Here is a 17,907-nt window from a genome sequence, read left to right as displayed (position 1 = left end):
TATGGACGCGCCCCGCCCCCGGCCCTGCGCCCGCGACTCCGCTCCCCACTTACAGTGACGTGAGCGATTTCAGGCCCTGGAAGGCGTCGGGCGCGATGTCCGATATCTGATTCTTGCTGATGTCTCTGAAAACATGAACGGAGAGTCTGAGAGCACGGCTCAGAGGGAGCACGGCCACCCCCAAGTGCCATCCAACCACTGCAGGTGTTCAAACGGTGAGAATGAACGAAGCAGCCGACTTACTGATTCAGAGCGCAAGGTGCCAGAGAAGGGCCTTCGAGACCATGCGGTGCCGGCCTCGTGACGAAGCCCTCTGCATCCCTGTCCCCTTCCCGGCTCGCAGCACACCCCCCTGTGGCACCCTGACCTTGACACGTGGCTTTGCACCTGTGAGCCCTCGTTTTGTAGGTGAGCAACTGCACCCAGCCACGTTAGGGCCCCAACAATTGTAGCATGAACGAAGCAGAAACCGGCCCCATCAAACACAGGCCGGGGTCCCCGAGGCACCCTCTTTGGCCTCGTGCCTCAGCAAATGCTTACTTTTCTCTCCAAAAGTCCTGAGCCATTTCACCGCCCCAGCGACTTTTCCTCCTTGGCCTGCAAGGAGCTTCTGAGCAGGGCTTCAGGCTCGGCCTGGCCCAGGGCCTCCTCTGGCCGCGTGCTGGAACTCCCCGTGAGGCCCCGGGGGCGGCTCTGAGCCCTGGATTTGCCGCTGGCGGTGCTCCCTGCACAGGGCAGCCGCAGGCCCGGGGTGTCCGGGCTCTGGGATGGTGTGAGCGAGAGGGAGGCTGTGTGTCAGAAGGCAGCTAACCTGGGGTCTTCCTCAGAGCCAGGGGGCTGCCCGTTCTCCAGCACCCCAGTGGCCTCGGAGCACCGGGCCTCTAGTTCTTGCTAAGGGCGCTTCACTGAGGAGGACACTCGGCTCAGTGTCATTAGCTCAGGGATGGCCTCTGGGCCCCTGTCACTGGAGGGGAGATGCTCTGATTTCCAACGACAGGGCACCTCTCCAGGTCTTTCTCTTTAATGAAATAAATCAATGGGTCTTTGCTTTTGTGCAGAAGAAGGGAAGTTGGGGTCTTGGCAGGTCAACAAGGAGGAGGCAAGGGAATGTCGAGGAGAAAGCACATCTAAGCAGGTTCTTCGGCCATTGCCTCCCGTGGGGCCGGACTCCCCAGCCCCGGTCTCCGAAGCACACTCTGAGCCTGTGTCTCCCCGCCCCCTGAAAGCCTTCTGCAGGGCTGCGACCTCCTTTGCCCGGGCCTCTGCCCCTTTCCTCCCAGCTTCCAAAGCCTGCACCTTGAAAGACACGTCGCAGGTCCGGGCTTCTTAGCATAGCTGTCGAGCTGATCCCTGTGCTGGAGAGATGACCGTGACAAATCCACAGGTTGTGCTTGCAAACCCATCTGCTTACCCCGGCTGGTCTTCAGCGCTCCGTGCTGTACCAGGGTCTTACCAGGCAAATGCCCGGGTTGTCCTGCTCTTGCTCACCTTCAGCACGGCGGCCCAGCAAGGAGTTCCAGGGGAGCGTGAAGGTCTGAGTTCAGATCAGGCTGGTGACGCAACCGTTTCGCTGCTGCGGCTGTTTCTCTCCCGATCCTGGGATGTCCCTCGGAGGCACTCAGACGCCCAGCACGCCGAGGAAACACTGCGGGCAGTGGGTCAGCCCTCTGCCTTAGCCTGCGAGGGCCAACTGGTTTTCAGTCCCCAACGGGACTTGGGTCCCAGCCCTTACGGCGGTCGGTGAGAGGCCTCGTGGTTTGGACATGGTGGGGGGTGGACAGCGGAGAAGTAATAGTCCAGCTGGGGATGGACCCTCAGGGCCACGCCATCTCAGTTCTTCACTCTTCAGGAAGACCCAGCAGCCCTGCGAGGTGAAGAGCCTGGGTCCCGAGGGACTCGGCTGTTGAGGTCAAGAGCCAGCCTCTCGCGTCTGCCTTGCACTCGCTGTGATGGAAGCAGAACGCAGCGGCCCTGGGCAGGACGCAGCCTGGGAAAGGCGTCCGGTGACCCTGTCTCTGTGCTCGACCCCTCCCACCCACCCCAGGGTGGCCCCAGATCAGACACTGGGCGTTTGGGTCACTCTCGACCAGGGGTTCTCAAACCTCAAAACCTCACCGGGGCGTTCATTAAAACGCACTCACGGGCTGTGTGGTTTGGTTGGCTGGGGAACGGGGGTCAGACATCGGCGTACGTTACAATTTCCAGGTGATGTCCAAGCAGGTCCCTGAGGCAGACTGCAGGCTGCAGGGTTTAGGGCTGGGTCAGTCTCAGACCCACTCCAGGCTCCTGGGGTTTATCCACGGAAAGACCGAGAGGGCGTGGTCTTTACAGACTATTTGGGACAGAAGTGGCCACGCCCAGTGCCCAGGGTCAGGGGGGAAGCGAGGTGTGCGGCACAGACCGGGGGCCTGGGGAATCCGGCTCCACCCAACGTCCTGCAGATGAAGAGCTCAACGCGCAGGTCCTGCCGCACAGCACGGCTGTTCCCGAGACGGCGCGACCCAACCCCGTGGGACGGAGGGCTCCTCTCCCACGCCTCGGATTCTCCCTAAAAACGGCTTCCCTTCCTGGATACTAGTTTTCACCTGGAGATACTGTTATACTAAGCCGACCACTGGACAGCGGTGGGGACAAAGCCACTCATTCAGGGAGAAACCTTCCTCGTTGTCTCATCATTAGAGAGGCGAGAAGGATGTGGTCTGTGCACACTGAAGGGAGACCTGTTTGTGCTGGATAACAGGGATGAACTTGGCACGTGCACCTTGGAGGAGCTCACACCAGGGTTCTAGATCCCCTCTCTCCAGGGATCCTGCTTCTCTCACCATCGTGTGTCAGTAGGGGCTTCTGGAATTCTGTGAGTCGGAAACATTTTAAGTGGTCTCTCTTCCCTACCACCATTCGCTCGGGGAAAAAAAGGGGCCTTGTAATAAATATCAATAGAAGTGATCAAAAATTAAATGCGCTTCCCAGGTCGTAACTGAGAAGGCCTTGTGAATTTTGAATGCGCAGATCACGGGATGAAGAGAGGTCAGTAAAACATAGCCGAGCTCTAAATTACCTGGACTTCACGAAAAATTAGAGCAGTAGCTTAAATCATGCAAGAGATATAGGTTGGGGCAGTGACTGAACTTGTCATTTTTCACTGAAATTACTATCTGGCTGCATAATCAAGCTGGGCTTTAAAAATGAATTGGGGGGTGGGATGGGAAAGGGAGCTGGGAAGCAAGGAGCCCAGGAGATTAATGGCCCCAGGTTTTAAATATTAAGGCCTATATTTATACAGCTCCGGCGGCAGGGACGCTGCCAAGGGGCGGGAAGGAGACCGTGCCGAGGGCCGCCTCATTAGGCTGCTTTCCACTTCTGGAATTGCGCCAGGAGAAGAGCGTGTTTGGTTTGGATTTCCAGGGAGCTGGGAAGTCGGCTTCCCGAGGGCTGAGGGTGAAGTCTACCGCCGCCACTGCTCCGCTGGGTGTTTATTTTTAGCACAAAAGGAGTCAGCAGCAGTTAACCTCTTTGAGGCAGGCGCCCTCCCCGAGGGACACGATGTGTCAGGATGCACCCGCCCGGAGCGGAGGGGACAGCGGACACCTGCGCATCCCCGCCGGCCCTCTCACCCCTCTGGGGGCCAGAGAGCACCTCAGTGCTGCGAAAGCAGCCTCTTGGTGACTGATGCGACACACGCTGTCTCGGCCTGGGACAGGGGAAGGCGTCTCCCTCCCGGGTTCTCAGTATCTGTGACAGCAATGGACGGGCCGTTCCGACTCCTCCTAGCCCCCGTCGGAGCGCCCAGGTCTGGGTGACGCACAGGGCAGGGCTCAAGGCGGTCATGTGATGAAGAAGGCTGGGTGGTGGCATCGCCGTGCCGGTGGAGGGTGTCGGGGGTGGTCTCAGACAAGTCGTAGGGCTGGAGGATAAGAACCTCCTTCTCTCACTGGGAGAGAACAGGACGTTCTCACCACAGTCCAAGGGTCCACGGACCCGGGCCTTCCCTGCCTCGCCAGCACCAGTGCCGCTCTGCTCTGCCCCACTCACCTCCCACGCTCGCGGCCGCGGCCTCCGCGAGTCCTTCCCTCCGAGGTGGTCAGGGCTCGTTTCCTCTGCCCGGGTCCCCTGCACAGAGGCCTGCACGGCCAAACCCTCCGAAAGCGCACCCCGTCCCTCTCTGTTCCGTCCCTCGTTTCGCTGTCAGTGCTGGGCCGCTTCCAGGGCTCATCACGTTAATTTCCCGAGCTCTTCCTCGTGGATCTGCGAGCCCGTGAGAGCGGCTTCGTCTTGGTTCACCGCGCTGTCCACAGACCCCAGCACAGCTCCCGACGCACAGCGGCGCTCACGGAGCGTCTGCTGAAGACGGGGCCTGGCTGTGGCCTGCTGTGGGTGACAGTGCTGCGCAATGCCACAGGGCCCCCGTCACGTCCACGGAAGCTCCTACGCCAGGTCCACGTCTCCGAGGCCAGGGAGCAGTAACAGAGGTGCGTGTTTAGGCCGACTGAGCTCCACCTCCCGCCGGACCATTTTCCTTTGCCCTGGCTGGAGAGGCCCGTAGCTTTCCAAGGGCCCGGGTGCCCGGGTGGGTGTCGCAACCCTTCTACCACTGTCTGAGCGCAACACTTCCGAACCCTGCCTCCCGCCTCAGGGGCGCCTTCGAGGTCTGACTGTGCCGGACTGTCCCAGAGGAATGGGACACGGCTTGTCACCTGAGCAGCCTGCCCTCTACACGTGACATTTACCCCCCGAACTGAAAACATGTGGGCTGGTTCCTCCCAGGGGAGACTCACATCCGCTTCAGTTTCTTGTACTGGGTGAAGGCTCCCGCAGGGATGGACTTGATGGAGTTCTGCTCCAGGCGTCTGGGAAACAGAGCAGAGAGCGGTCAATTAACCATCCGCCCGCCAACCGGTGGCTGCTGAGGGCCTCGGACAGCACGGGCTCGGCCACCACATGGCACACGTGCTGGGTCAAGGAGGCCAGGCCAACCCTGCAAAGGCCGGAGGCTCAAGTTCTGGTGCACAGAGCAGCCGGCCAGGGTCCGAGCCCCCTGGAGAAAGCTAGAAGGGATGACTTCTGCTTGAGGGTTTTGGTCCTTGCTGACTGCAAGCCAGCGTCTTCAGAAAAAGCTCTCGGAAGTACCCAAACAGAGCGCTGCAGAGGTCAAGGGCATGCAGAGAAGAAGGAGTAAGAGTAAGAAGAGATGGACCGAGGGCTAGCAATGCTTACATAGAAGCACATCACTGTTCAGTTAAAACTCAACCACGCCGCGGCTGGGGGCCTGGGCAGGCAGAAATGACTAACTTCATTTCTGGGTATTTCCCCCTTCCCTTTTCTTGGAGGAATAATGGACATAAAACATTATATTAGTTTCAGGTGCACGGCACAATGACTCAGGATGTATTCCTGACACTGTCAATGGCTGTTCTAATGAGGTGGGAAGGCGCCTCCCTGTCTTTAGCTCCCAGCCTGACATTCATCAGACTGGCTCCCTGACATCCTGGAGACCCTGGGGGACCCTCGCTGCCCTGGGCTGCTGCTTGCAGATCTGCTGGGATGCTCCCGTCCCCCTGAGAAGACGAGAGATGCTGCTGGCCTGGGCCCACAGCTTCTGTGGGAGAGCAGGGGCCATGGGGAGCCAGCGAGCTCCTCCATTCTTTATTCTTTCGTCTCGCAAATGACTTCCTGTCACCAGGAACAGGTGTGGCGGGAAAGAGCGGGAGGCGGGCCCTCTATTAGAGGTGATGAATGAGGCCCCAGCCCAGGCTGAGGACTCAGCGTCTCCCCCTCATCCATCTCCCTTGTCTCCGAGGTGCAGCTCTTTCATCACCTCCTCATCTGGCAGGGATGCTCCCCAAACCCCGGGCGGGGAAGACACAAACGCAGGTGTGTGCGCGCGGGAGGCGGCGGGAGGAAGCGACGGAGGAGCCGGCCCCCTCGGAGGCCACATCTCGCGGATGCACATCCCTGGCTGGGATGAACCTATCCGTCTTGAAGAGTGAGCCCCGCTGCAGAGTGGGGGAGACAGTCGTATTAGTTTGCGCCTCTGCGATCTCATCTTCATCGGGGGAACGGAGTATTTGTTACTGGAATGGCTAATGGAGCAGTTTGCCAGCAATTTTCCCATTTCAAACAACATCTCAGCTGCTAATGTGGAAGGGTCTGTCAGGCCAGCCCATAACACAGACAAATCACTCGCCAGGCGGGGGAGGGAGCGGGAGGCGAGGCCGGTGAGAGGCGCGCGGAGCATCGGACAGATCCTCCTGGCTGCCGGCGAACTGTCTGCAGATGAGACGCTGCTCAGGAGCCTCTGTGGCCGGGGGCAGGACGTGTGCTCTGCTGGGCTCGTGGGTGCAGGCTGGCTGGACAGGGACCTGGCTGGCTCCCGGGGAGCACAGAGGCATGGGCTACGGGACACAGCCACCCACCTGGGCAGCAGACTCAGGGAGGCCACCTTGACTGAGAAGTTCCAAGGACATTCAAGTTTCCCAGATGAACAGAGTTCAGCAGGGGCTTCTCAGCACAGGCAGCGGCTCCGCGGGTCTCTGGGGCCATCGGTCAGGTGGCAAATCCTCTCCAGGATCCTGTGATTCACCTGCCACTTTGGCAAGAGTCTGTGGCTGGCGACGCCTCTGGGGGAGCCACTGCCTGTTAGGATGGCGACAACGCGGCTTTGCAAGCTGCCCGCTGTTCCTGGATGTGGGCCGAGCGCCTGCTCCGGCGGGTCAGCGCCAGGCGTGCCGTCAGCGGGCTGTCCGTGCGGCTCCTCGTCAGTCAATCGGGACTGTAGGGGAGGGCGCGAGGCTAAGGGAGGATGAGTCAGTGAGCAGTAGGTGATACCTGTCCCCTGGGGGTTTGATCATCTGCTGATTTAATCCAGCTCAAGACGGCCCGTCACAGCGAGTTTTATTGCCACCGTCCAGGAAGAGCTGTTATTTATGGAGTCGAGTTGATTTATGTCTATTGTCTCTTTTCATCCTCACACGTCTGAGGCAAGCTGTGCCGGCCCCATTTTGTGAATGAGGAAATCAGACCTGGAGGGGACAGTCTGCCCCAAGTGACAGAGCTGGTGGGCGGCCACTGATCTCTCTTTCTAGCCCCCGATCACACTGCCTCTCCATCTTTCTGAAAATGGGGGAACCGAGGCCCAGTGAAGTGGCTTTCCCAAAGGCACAGGGGAGTTTAAGGAGTGAAGATCCCAGGGTTCCTTCTGAGACGTCACACGGCCCTGCAGAAGTAGGTGTTTTGGAAAAAGGCTGCAGGAGTTGAGGAAAGAGAGATGTGAAGATGTATAACGCATGCAAATCGAGTGCAAAGGTGTGCTTTTTAACAGAGAACAAAGCCTGTTAACCCTGCAGGGCCTCACCGTCCATCCTGGGCTCCATCCGAGCCTGTTAACCCTGCAGGGCCTCGCTGTCCATCCTGGGCTCCATCCGAGCCTGTTAACCCTGCAGGGCCTCGCCGTCCATCCTGGGCTCCATCCGAGCCTGTTAACCCTGCAGGGCCTCGCCGTCCATCCTGGGCTCCATCCGAGCCTGTTAACCCTGCAGGGCCTCGCCGTCCATCCTGGGCTCCATCCGAGCCTGTTAACCCTGCAGGGCCTCGCTGTCCATCCTGGGCTCCATCCAAGCCTGTTAACCCTGCAGGGCCTCGCCGTCCATCCTGGGCTCCATCCGAGCCTGTTAACCCTGCAGGGCCTCGCTGTCCATCCTGGGCTCCATCCGAGCCTGTTAACCCTGCAGGGCCTCGCTGTCCATCCTGGGCTCCATCCGAGCCTCTTAACCCTGCAGGGCCTCGCCGTCCATCCTGGGCTCCATCCGAGCCTCTTAACCCTGCAGGGCCTCGCCGTCCATCCTGGGCTAAAGACTCACATCTAGGAGGGTCTGTCTCTGCGGTGATCCTGCTGCTTGTGCTGGACACCCAACTGGCCCCCGGGGGTGTCAGTCTGTCTTGGGGCGGCTGTGAATAGTCAGCTACTTCAGATATAAAGTAAAGGGTAGCGACAGTAAGAGCGAATGTGCAGCTGGTACTTGGAAGTCAGGCGTTAGGCCGGGTTTCACACGGCTGGTCTAACGTTTATATCTCCAGGAGGCAGATCCTAGGCGTTATCACCCCCCTCACATTACACACGAGAACACGGAGGCCCAGAGATGTCAAGTCACTTGCCCAGAGTCACAGAGCCAGGAAGAGCGACAGCCAGGAGTCGAGCTCCGTTTCATCCAGGTCGCAAGTCCACGGCCCCATCGCGGAGCTGTGCTGAACCCCTGTTGAAGCCGAGGCGTCTCCACTCCTTCCGTCATTGTGCTCGTCCCCGGGACAGGGCCCTCCCATGGAGGGGTGAGGAAGGCTGGGGTGTGTGCACATATCTGTGCAGCAGGTACCCCGGGTGGCGGTTCCACTTGGCCGTCCCAGAGCTGGGAAAAGCAGGCAAACCCCACACTCCCAGTGGCAAACAGTGTGAAGGACGAGAGCAGCATCGGCATCAGCAAAAACGGGCGCTCGGGGGCGTGTCCAGAGTCAATAGCTGCTTCAGGGCTCACTTAACTGGCACAAGTGTCTTTCCTTGTCTGGCACACATCCTTCAGGCTGACTGAATAGAACCCGCACAAAAACAAACACACCAATCAAACATCCGCGTGTCTTCTGGCAATGGTGGGAACAAGGGGGACACCGGATGGGGGCGTTTCAGCCATCTGCATCCCGTGTTGATTTGCCCTTGTGACTTGGTGCTTCCTTCATGACCTGCCACTTGCAAACACGTGACCAAACACGGTATGTTTCTAGCAACACGCAGGTCACCAGAGTGCCGGGGAGACGCAGGGGCTGCATGTCCCCTGGCAGAGGTCCTGGAGCTGGGCTGGATGACTGGCCATGGTTGAGGTCATGCTAACAGCGAACCTCTGCCGTTCCCTGAGGCCGTGTGACCAGACTCGGGCTCAGTGATTCCTTCAACAACCCTATAAAGCAGATGGCATTAATATACCCATTTTATGGATGAAGGAATCGTGGTCCAGAGAGACCAATCTGCCTAATGTCAGGTTGTTCGTAGACAGCAGAGCCTGAACTTGAACCTAGATTGCTCTGATTCAAATGCCTGTGTTCTTAACCCCGGGTTTCACGGCCTCCCCCCAGAAAGAGAGAGAGTTCATGATGCTTCTTTAAGTCTCTCCCATCTCTCTGTCTCCCCTTGACTTGGGAACTCTTGTTAGGATGTCCAGATCCTGCTGACGGACGGAGAGTCCACCTTTATCCTGGCCCAGAGTCGTCCTGGGCTGCTGGGTTGGAGAAGAGAACATCGCAGAGCCCAGGGGTTCAGTTTCTCTGCACTTGGAACAGGGCTGAGGGGGCCGGTTCTCCCAAGGTCGTCTTCCTGGACTCTCCCTTTCTGCGCCTTCGCTCCCGGTGGCTCTGCAGCAGGCAGCGAGTCCTAGACGTCCCCACCGAGTCTGCGTGTTCGGTTCACAGCCACGAGGAGGACGGCGGGCACGTGTGGGCGGAGCCGCTCCCAGGCCGCCTGCAGACGACAGGTGCAGGCGCAGAGCCGAGCCGCGCTCGCTACGCGCACGCGCGCAGACGCCGCCGACAGAGGGCGCGTTTTCTCACCTTGGAAGTGAATGAAGAAGGTGTGGGGACGTGAGGCTGATCCTCCGCTCGGGTCGCATGTGTATACGTGTGCCTGAGTCCTTTCCTTTGGGGTCCGGTTAGAAAGAGGGAAGAGCTGGGTGAAGCGGATGTTGAAGAAACGTGCCCAGGGAGGCAGGAGCAGGACTCACCCCCAGAACTGTTGATCCCAGGGCTCTGTTCCTAGTTGTCCAGCTGCCTGGTCGGCTTCCCTCTGACCACCTGCCCACCTCCAGGCTCCCCCTTCCATGCGGCAGACCTGCAGAAACCGGTGCTCTCGGGACACTTTGAGAGCCACCGATGTCAGTGATTTCCAGGGCCCTCCAGCCCTTTGTTCTGTTGGCTGCCTTTTTGTTTTTCCGTTCTCTCCCTCTCTCTGAACCCCCGGTGATCTGCGTGAGGGGGGGACGTTTGCTTTTGCTAAGCTGCTGTCTCCCCGCCCAGATAACAGCAGGGTTGAGGTGAGGCTAGGTGGAATGTGGGGCGACTCTCCCCCTAGGTACTGTCACTTATGACTTGACCCCTAGGCCCATCCACAGCTTTTCTGCACCGAATACATGTACCTGCCACAGTGGCTGGCGTGGACACTGGCTGACGGGGACGCCGTGGGGAGGGTGGCGCAGGCATGGGAGATGATGGGACAGAGGCTACGGTGGGGCCTGAGGTCCAGATGGTCCCTCTACAGCCTTGAGGACCCAGCAGGGGGCTGGAGATGACAGACCAGAGGGCCATGTGGGGCCCCGGCTCTTCCCAGAGCCCACCCTGCTGGGGGCTGGAGCCGGTTCAGAGACGCGTCGCGGAGCAGCAGCAGCCGTCCGGCTGACGGGCGCTCAGCTTCGAGGAAAATCTGCAGTGAACATCGCACTGTGGGCTCTCGGGGAGAAAGCTGTTTTTAGAGGAACTGGCTCTGCTATGTGGGGAGACCAGCACACTCCTCTGAGCTGCTCTGGCTTTGAAAAGAATCTAAGAGTCTGCCAGATTGCTTCGCGTGAGAGAGAGCTCCCCCCAACACGTTGGGGTGTACAGAAGCCCTCCCGAAGTCCAGGAGCGTCTCTGCTGGCTCAGAATTGAGAGTGGGGAGCGAGTCTGACTTGGCGCCAAGCGTCTCGGAGGATAAAGGGGAAATATGGATCACGTCGGGGGTGATAAAGAAGAGGCGGGATTCTTCATAGAAAGAGGAAAAGTCCCATTCGGCTGACTTTGGGATGATAAATCCGACACCTCCTATTCATCCTGGGGTACAGCCTGCAGTTTCAACTCTCTGCCTCGCTTTTTCTCATCTGTCAGCCTCCCCCATCTGCTGGTCTCTCTCACTGCTGAGACGGCGCATTTCGGCTGCTTTCAAGACTTTTAAGTCAGCAACAGATCGCTGCGCACGGGTTGCGGTTGCGTTGCCTTTAGGATTCAGGAGGGTGCCCCTCCAAGTTCTCTCCTACATATCCCCTCTCCCAGGCTCCCACCCCCCGCCCCGACCTGAGAGTCCCGCCTCACCTACTCGGATGTCTCAGCTTTGTTTCAGAGCAGGATGAGGCAGGTGGGCCAGGGGTGCCCCAGAGCAGGGCAGACTTATTTGCATGTCCGCGTACCTGTGCGGAGACGAGCTAGCGCCAGGCTCAATTCATCACACAGGTGGCTCGTCTCGTTCCTGAACCTGTTCTGTTAACCTTCACCTTCAAAGAGCTGCCCTCGCTTTGTGGAAGGACCTCTTGTACAGGTATCTCCAGCTCCAATAATACGGCCTCTAACCCTCTCACTATGCCCAATAAGACTGGTGGTCACAGCGGCCGCAGTAGTACTGATTGTCACAGTAAAATAACAGCAGTGGTTGCTAACGCAGTCTGTCTCCCGTGCCAGACCCAAGCACAGGTTCGCTTACCCTTCACGAGAATCATTAAGGAGGTACCGTTAATCTCTGCACTTTTCAGTTGGGAAAATCGAGACTCAGAAAGGTTATCTGCCAATGGCTATAAGTCAGGGTAGCAGATAGAATGTGGGTTTGCCTGAGTCCATGGTCTACACGCTTAAGAACCTGGCTGCTGTTTGCGGTGGCTTATTTTTGGAAACACTCTAGCTAGGTTAGTCATTCCCAGACTTCCGGATTTCACAGGCTAGGTGGCTAAAGGCCTTTTATTTCGCCAGTTAAGACAATCTCTCTCTGTGTCATGCATAATACCTATTTATATAGGAACATGCATTTATAATTATACAATAATTAAACACATTTAACACGCACACATATTCTGCTTTCAGTGGCCATCATTTTATAAAATAAAGGGTATTTTTAGTAACAACAATAACAGAATAAGGAAGTCCAGGAATTTAAAATAAAGGGCCCTCCTTCAAATTGGATATTTTGCTCAGTGAAAAAACAGCACATATTTTTCACTTTACCCCAAATCGGAAAAAATTCAGGAATGATCAGAGAGCCTTTTGGAAATCACTACTCTAACTTGTTAACGTCCCCTTTAAGATTCCATGTCCAGGCACAAGCTCACGAGCCCGAGCACGGTCTGGTCTGCATGCGTCCCACCCCCACAGGGGTACCTACAATTTCTCTCCCAGACCCCTGAGCTGCATGCCTCTGAGGTTCAGAGATGAGCCAGGGGGCAGGCTGAACTCCTGACTCAGGGGTGGGTAGAGGGTCAGAGGTCACTGCTCGACCACCTTGGCTGGCCTCTCATCAGGCTGTGGTCTGAGACCTGGCTAAGGCGGAATCTGTGCCTGTCGAAGAGAACACCTGGCAGGTGGAGGGAGAGAGGCACCATCTGTGGGAATCTGAAATGACATGAAATCTTGGCAGGAGTTCTGCCTTGAACATCTACCCATCTCGAGAGGGCCAGGGTCCCACCTCGGCATGATGGAGAGGGGGCGGCGCTCTTATAAAGAAGAGCAAAGGGTTAGCCGAGTAGAGAGAGGGCTGGGGCTGGGAAGAGAAGTGGAAAGGCTGTGGGTGGGGAAGACAGAAGAGGGAGAATGAATCAAGGGAGGGGGAAAAAGAGAAGGAACAGGGTGTGGAAAGGGAAGAGAGGAAGGGCAGGGAGAAGGAGAAACAGCAGAAGGCAAGCAGAGCGGGGAGCAGGAGAGGCGGCGAGGTCGAAGGGCATTCCGTGGAGAGAGGGGCTCCTCTAGGCCAGAGCCGTGGGCCAGGAGGAGCGGGGGAGAGTTATGGTGAAACACGCAGGAACTGATGGTTGATCCTCGCTCAAGGGAAGCCGTAAGGCCGCATGAAAGTGGATGAAGGCCACAGAAGGTGTGGATGTCAGGTCAGAAGGACGCTTTGCTTCTAGCTCCCGACTCTGGGAAGGGTGTGGAGGCATAGATTGCGTCCACAGGAGCTGGGGAAGGAAGTCTTAAAGGAAATCAGAGAAAAGCTGGCAAAGTAGATGGAAAAAGAAGAGACTAAAGCGCCGCTGTTGTAAGTCATTTGTTTCTTATTTCAATCAGGGTAAAAATGAAGTCCTTAACATGCCTCCATGACCTGGTCCCTCTTACCCCTCTGACCTCATCCGCTCACACTCCCCCCACTGTGTTTGCTCCACACTGGCCTTCTGGCACACCAAGCACACTCCTACCTCAGGGCCTTTGCACATGCTGCTCCCTCTCCCTGCAACACTCTTCCTCCAGACATTTACTTGGGTTTTTCTTTGTTGTTGTTGTTGTTTTTGGTCTCATTTATTTCAACTCCTTTCCTTGCTTTATTCTTCTCCATACAACCTACCACTTTCTCTCATATTATTTAATTTACTTTGCTTTGTTTATTGTTTATCACACTCTTCCCACCACTAGAAGGCAAACTCCATATAAGCAGAAATTTTGTCTTTTTGTTTATGCTCCCCAAGTACAGAACAATGACTGGAACACAGGGCGCTCCCAACAGATATGTGTTAAGTGAATGTACGAATGAATGCGTTATTAGGCCATCTCTTGGAATGTGCTGGGAACACAGGGTGTGCAGAGGAGAAAGAGAGGGGGGAGGAGGAGAAGGCAGAAGAGGAGGAGGAGAAAGAGGTGGAGGAGGAGGAGGAGGAGGAGATGACGATGAAGCAGAGGCGAAGGAAATGTGTCTTTTATTTGCAGAGATTTTCCCTAACGATGTCTCCAGTAGGAGGGTTTCATCTAACCGTGTTTTTAATAAAGCCACTTAAAGGTGAACGTAGAAAATGAAAACAATTATTGTCATATACAGAGCGATCTCGGGGTCAATGTTGACTGACCCTCTTACTCAATCCAGAATGAGACACGGGCCATTTCTCATGCGTGAGGGAGAGTGGACAGACCGAGCTATGTGGGCAGATCTGGTCATCCGCGCACACACAGCCAGGCACGAGCCGGTCTCTGCCTAGCGCTCCACCTGCAGGACAATCGGACGTGAACGGGTGGGAGCTCAGCTCTTGCTCAGGTCACGGCAGCGATGAATCAGCTCGTCACCCGTCTGCCACCACCACACTGTGCAGCACGGGCCCACGTGCTAAGGATCATGCCACGCGTGCTTACACACAGTGTCTCATTCCGTTTCCACAGTGGCCCTGAGAATATTGTAATCGTCACACTTTACGGGTGAGGAAACCAAAGATGCAAAGAGCAGCTGTTCCCCCAGGCACACAGCCAGGTGGAGTCAGGGTGCAGTCACAGGGTGGCTCCGGGGAGGGACCGGCACACTCCCACCACCCAGGACCGCACGGGACATATAAGGCTGCTGGGCCACAGCTCCTCTGTCATAACTTCTCATTGCTGTGCTAGAACAGCCACAGACGACACACGAGTAAGTGAGTGTGGCTGTGTTCCAATAAAACTTGATTTACAGAAATAGGTGGTAGCGTACTAGGTCCACGGGCCGTAGTTTACCGACTGTGCTCTAGCGCCGTGACCACTGAGCTGGCATCCCTGGGAGAGCCTGGGAGGGTGGCAGAGATTCCCGAGGGTTTTTACCAGTCAGCGCCAACGCTCAACATGCTGCCAACCTCCCGGAGACCTGGCTGAGACGGGGTGGCAGACGGGGCACTTACATCTCGACGATGCCCTCTGGCAAGTTGGCTGGGATCTCCGTCAAGCCCTTCCCTCGACAGTCCACGATGTTATTGCTGCAAGTGCAGGCCGAAGGGCAGGAGATGGAGTTGGCACTGCAGGACGGGGGCTCCGAGTGGGGGCCTGTGGGGCCAGAGCACAGGGGTCAGCTCGTGTCAGTGTCTGGAGCCGCCTGGGCTCCTGGCCCCTTAGGCAGCGTCACCTGATAAGCTACCTGAGAATCATCACCAGCTGACATCTCCTCATCTCGTACTCACAGCTGCCACTGGCTACATATTCAGCCAAGAGGAGAGAGTCTGACCTTGACCTATTTTTGGATTCTTCCACCTGCTCTGTCAGCCCATCACCCTCGTCTTTGAGAGAAAGAGTTGCTCTCAGTCAATCACGCGCGACAATATGCAAAGAAGTCCACTGGGGCTACGTCTCGGGGTGCCCACTGTCTGAACAAGGGGTTTCGGAGTTGGTCTGGGACTTGGCTGCTGAGCACAGACACCTTCATCCCCTTGTCCAGTGTCTGGATTCACTGTCACAACCAGTGGGAGGAGAAACGGGGGCCGCGTCTCCCCATTTGGGGCTTCGGCGCTGTCATCAGCAGCGACCCCGAGGCCTTTCCAAACAGCTTTTAAGTCCGGAACACGCTAGCAGAACTCAGCACGTCAGATAAAGGCCAAGCAGTTCCTGCGTGTCTTGGAGTCAGCTCTTAGTTTTGTTTGAGTCGGGCACCAGTGTGCACTTAAAGCTAAGTGGTAAAAGCCAAGAAAATGGCACCTAAGGAGCTTGTTCAGGAAGGCGAATTAGATAAACGTGTACGTCACAAACTCACTCAAGATTCAGTCGCGAGAATCTCCTCCCTTTCTGTGGCGCTCACGCCGAACCTCTAGTACAAGGAGTAAATGCAAACGTTGTGAAGAGATTGTACAAGTTTTCATGCTATGATGACTTCTTCACAGTGAGGTGAGCGTCTCAAACCTGCGGTCAGTCTTTCAGATGTGGACACAGCGCCGTGGCCCTGCCAGGACCTTACCCCACGCCCGCAGCACCCCACCAGCAGGGCCATCCTGCTGCCTCCCCCACCTCCTCCCACAGCGAAGGGCGGGGCGAGCCCTCCTGCAGACACCGAGTGAGACTCTCCGTGCTCAGTAGCCCCCATACCTGGGGGGGTCCTTCTCTAGAGACTCAAATCGATGCCTATGGCTGAAATGGGAAAGTTCACCTTGCCAAAGAAATTACTCACACACACACACGCATGCACACACACACGCACACTTGAAAACATCCTCTAGGCCGGACATTTGGAAAAGTATTCTCATCCGGGTATAAGGGCTTCAAACTCTCCAGCGTCACATGAGTGGATCCGACGGAGACCGTGGAAAATGCCAGAGAGAGATGACTGACGCCGAACCCCCAACCACAACACTCGCTCCTGAGAGAGAGGGGTGACCTGGCTTTGTTCCGAACTGGGGAAGTCTTTGCACTTCTGGGGAGACGGCCACCCAGAGAGCCAGCCCGCCGGAGCCCAGATCAGGAGGAGGAGACGGTGTGGCTGAGAGAGCGGCTCCGGAACCACTGCCTCGGTCTGAACTCCAGCTCCGCCGTCTCCTCCTGCCGCCCCCGTGCCTCAGCTTCCTCCGGCTGTAACACAGGGGGGGACGGCAATGCCTATTTCGGAGCATGGTTTTGCTGGGAAGGCAAAGGGAGTTAATGCACAGCCGGGGTCCGAGCTCAGTAGCTTGCTGTCCTCGACGCTGCTGTTAGTCTTATCAACACTGTTCCTAACTGCCTGCAGATTGGAGCACCCCTCGAGCTGCATCCACCACCTCCGTGGATAGGGGTTCGGACTGCAGACTTCTGAAGTTCCTCCTGGGTCTACAGACTGTTCCTGTTCTTCCGGAAATGGAAGCAGAAGGAGCAAGACACCTCCCAGCCAGCGGCAAATGGGCCCAGGGAGGTGGGACTTATGAGTTCTGACGCCAGGGCTTTGGCGGTGCACCACCAGGCTGGCCCTCCACAGGGGCAAATGCACCCGGCTTTGCCAGACACAACGGCCACCCCGGTGCTTCCCTCGGGGGATGTCAGGGCGCCCCAGAGGGCTGCAGTCTGAGCTGCTGCGTGTCCATCCATGGAGGCGGAGGGTATCAGATGGCCGTTGCCCTTTTGATCCATCAAAATATTACTTGGTTGGGTGTCTCAGAAGACAGGAGGCAGAAAGACATACTCTAGGGCTCATATGGGTCAGGGGAAGTTCTGGAATGGAGTTTCCAAGGGGCTCCTGAGGTTAGCTCTGTTGAGACCGGACCCGGCTGCAGCCCGGGGGGAGGAGTCGGCCTTGCACGGTGCCTCTGTTCCTAGGCAGGGTGTGCGGCATTTCAAGGCATGTTGTCAAGGCTTTAAAAAAAGCCTGTGAAAAAGATTCCTTAACAAGGTCACTAACAACACCTTTAATTACTCAGAGAGGTAATTATAGCCTCTGTGAGCATCCCGGCTGGCAGCGACCCAGCCAGGCATTCACAGGGCGAGGACGTCACTCTCCCGTTGAAACGGAACACCGCAGGTGGAGGACGGGGTGGAAATGGGCTCATGCTCCCTGGGAACGCTCTCCTCTGGCCCGTTCCCATCCGGGCCTCGGTGCTGGGACGGCAGAGCCCCTGCCCTTTGCTTTCTGCCTCTGAGCGGGCTGAGCCTAGAATGTGCGTCCACAAAGCAGCGGCATGTCTGCCTTGTCCTGTTCGCTCCCAGCGCACAGAACCTACTCAGTCGGCACCCTGGGTGAGCACGAGGGTGACTTCGTGAGTGCAAGTGGCCCAGGAGCCCTGCGGACATGGCAGCTGAACTACGGAGGTGAGAGACCCTTCTGGAAGGGCCCTGAGGGGAGGCCCCTAAGTTCCCAGTGCCCGGGGCTCTGTCCACGGGGTGGGGTGAGGATCAGCCACGGGGTGGGGAGGTGGAGTGCCTACGGTAGGTGGGACCCTCAGGCCTGAAGTCACAGGCCGTCTACCTGGGCTCCATGCTGGCAAAGGCCACCGGCCAGTCCCCAGCCCACTCTGCACCAGCTCACCTACACGGACGTGTCCTGGGCGCGCTGCCAAATCCATCGCCCCCAGGCTTCCCTGCCACGCATGTTGGGGGTGGTGGGGATGGGGGAGAGGGCAGTGAATGTCCAAGGGACAAGGTGAGGAAACATCTGTCTTTCCACCCGGCAAATTCTACGACTACAAGCTGAGAAGCAGAGAGGAGTGGGAGCCAGTGTTTATATCAGGATAGGAAGCGTCTCTCGGG

At 57.4% G+C, this 17,907-nt stretch overlaps 1 protein-coding gene across 2 annotated transcripts in view; it reads right to left on the bottom strand.

Moving 5' to 3' along the window:
- SLIT3 (slit guidance ligand 3) overlaps positions 1 to 17,907 on the bottom strand; it is a 552,483-nt gene that overhangs the window by 97,949 nt on the left and 436,627 nt on the right. For both annotated transcript variants that reach the window (XM_036240296.1, XM_036240297.1), the window contains exons 9-11: positions 14,613 to 14,754; positions 4,776 to 4,847; positions 54 to 125 (exon numbers count right to left, since the gene is read on the bottom strand). In XM_036240296.1, coding sequence (XP_036096189.1) covers positions 54 to 125; positions 4,776 to 4,847; positions 14,613 to 14,754 — 286 coding nt within the window. The remainder of the gene's footprint in view (positions 1 to 53; positions 126 to 4,775; positions 4,848 to 14,612; positions 14,755 to 17,907) is intronic.

The sequence above is a fragment of the Molossus molossus genome, unplaced genomic scaffold, assembly GCF_014108415.1.
Source record: "Molossus molossus isolate mMolMol1 unplaced genomic scaffold, mMolMol1.p scaffold_m16_p_4, whole genome shotgun sequence".
NCBI classification, from domain to species: domain Eukaryota; kingdom Metazoa; phylum Chordata; class Mammalia; order Chiroptera; family Molossidae; genus Molossus; species Molossus molossus.
This window is presented reverse-complemented; position numbering and strand designations above follow the sequence as displayed.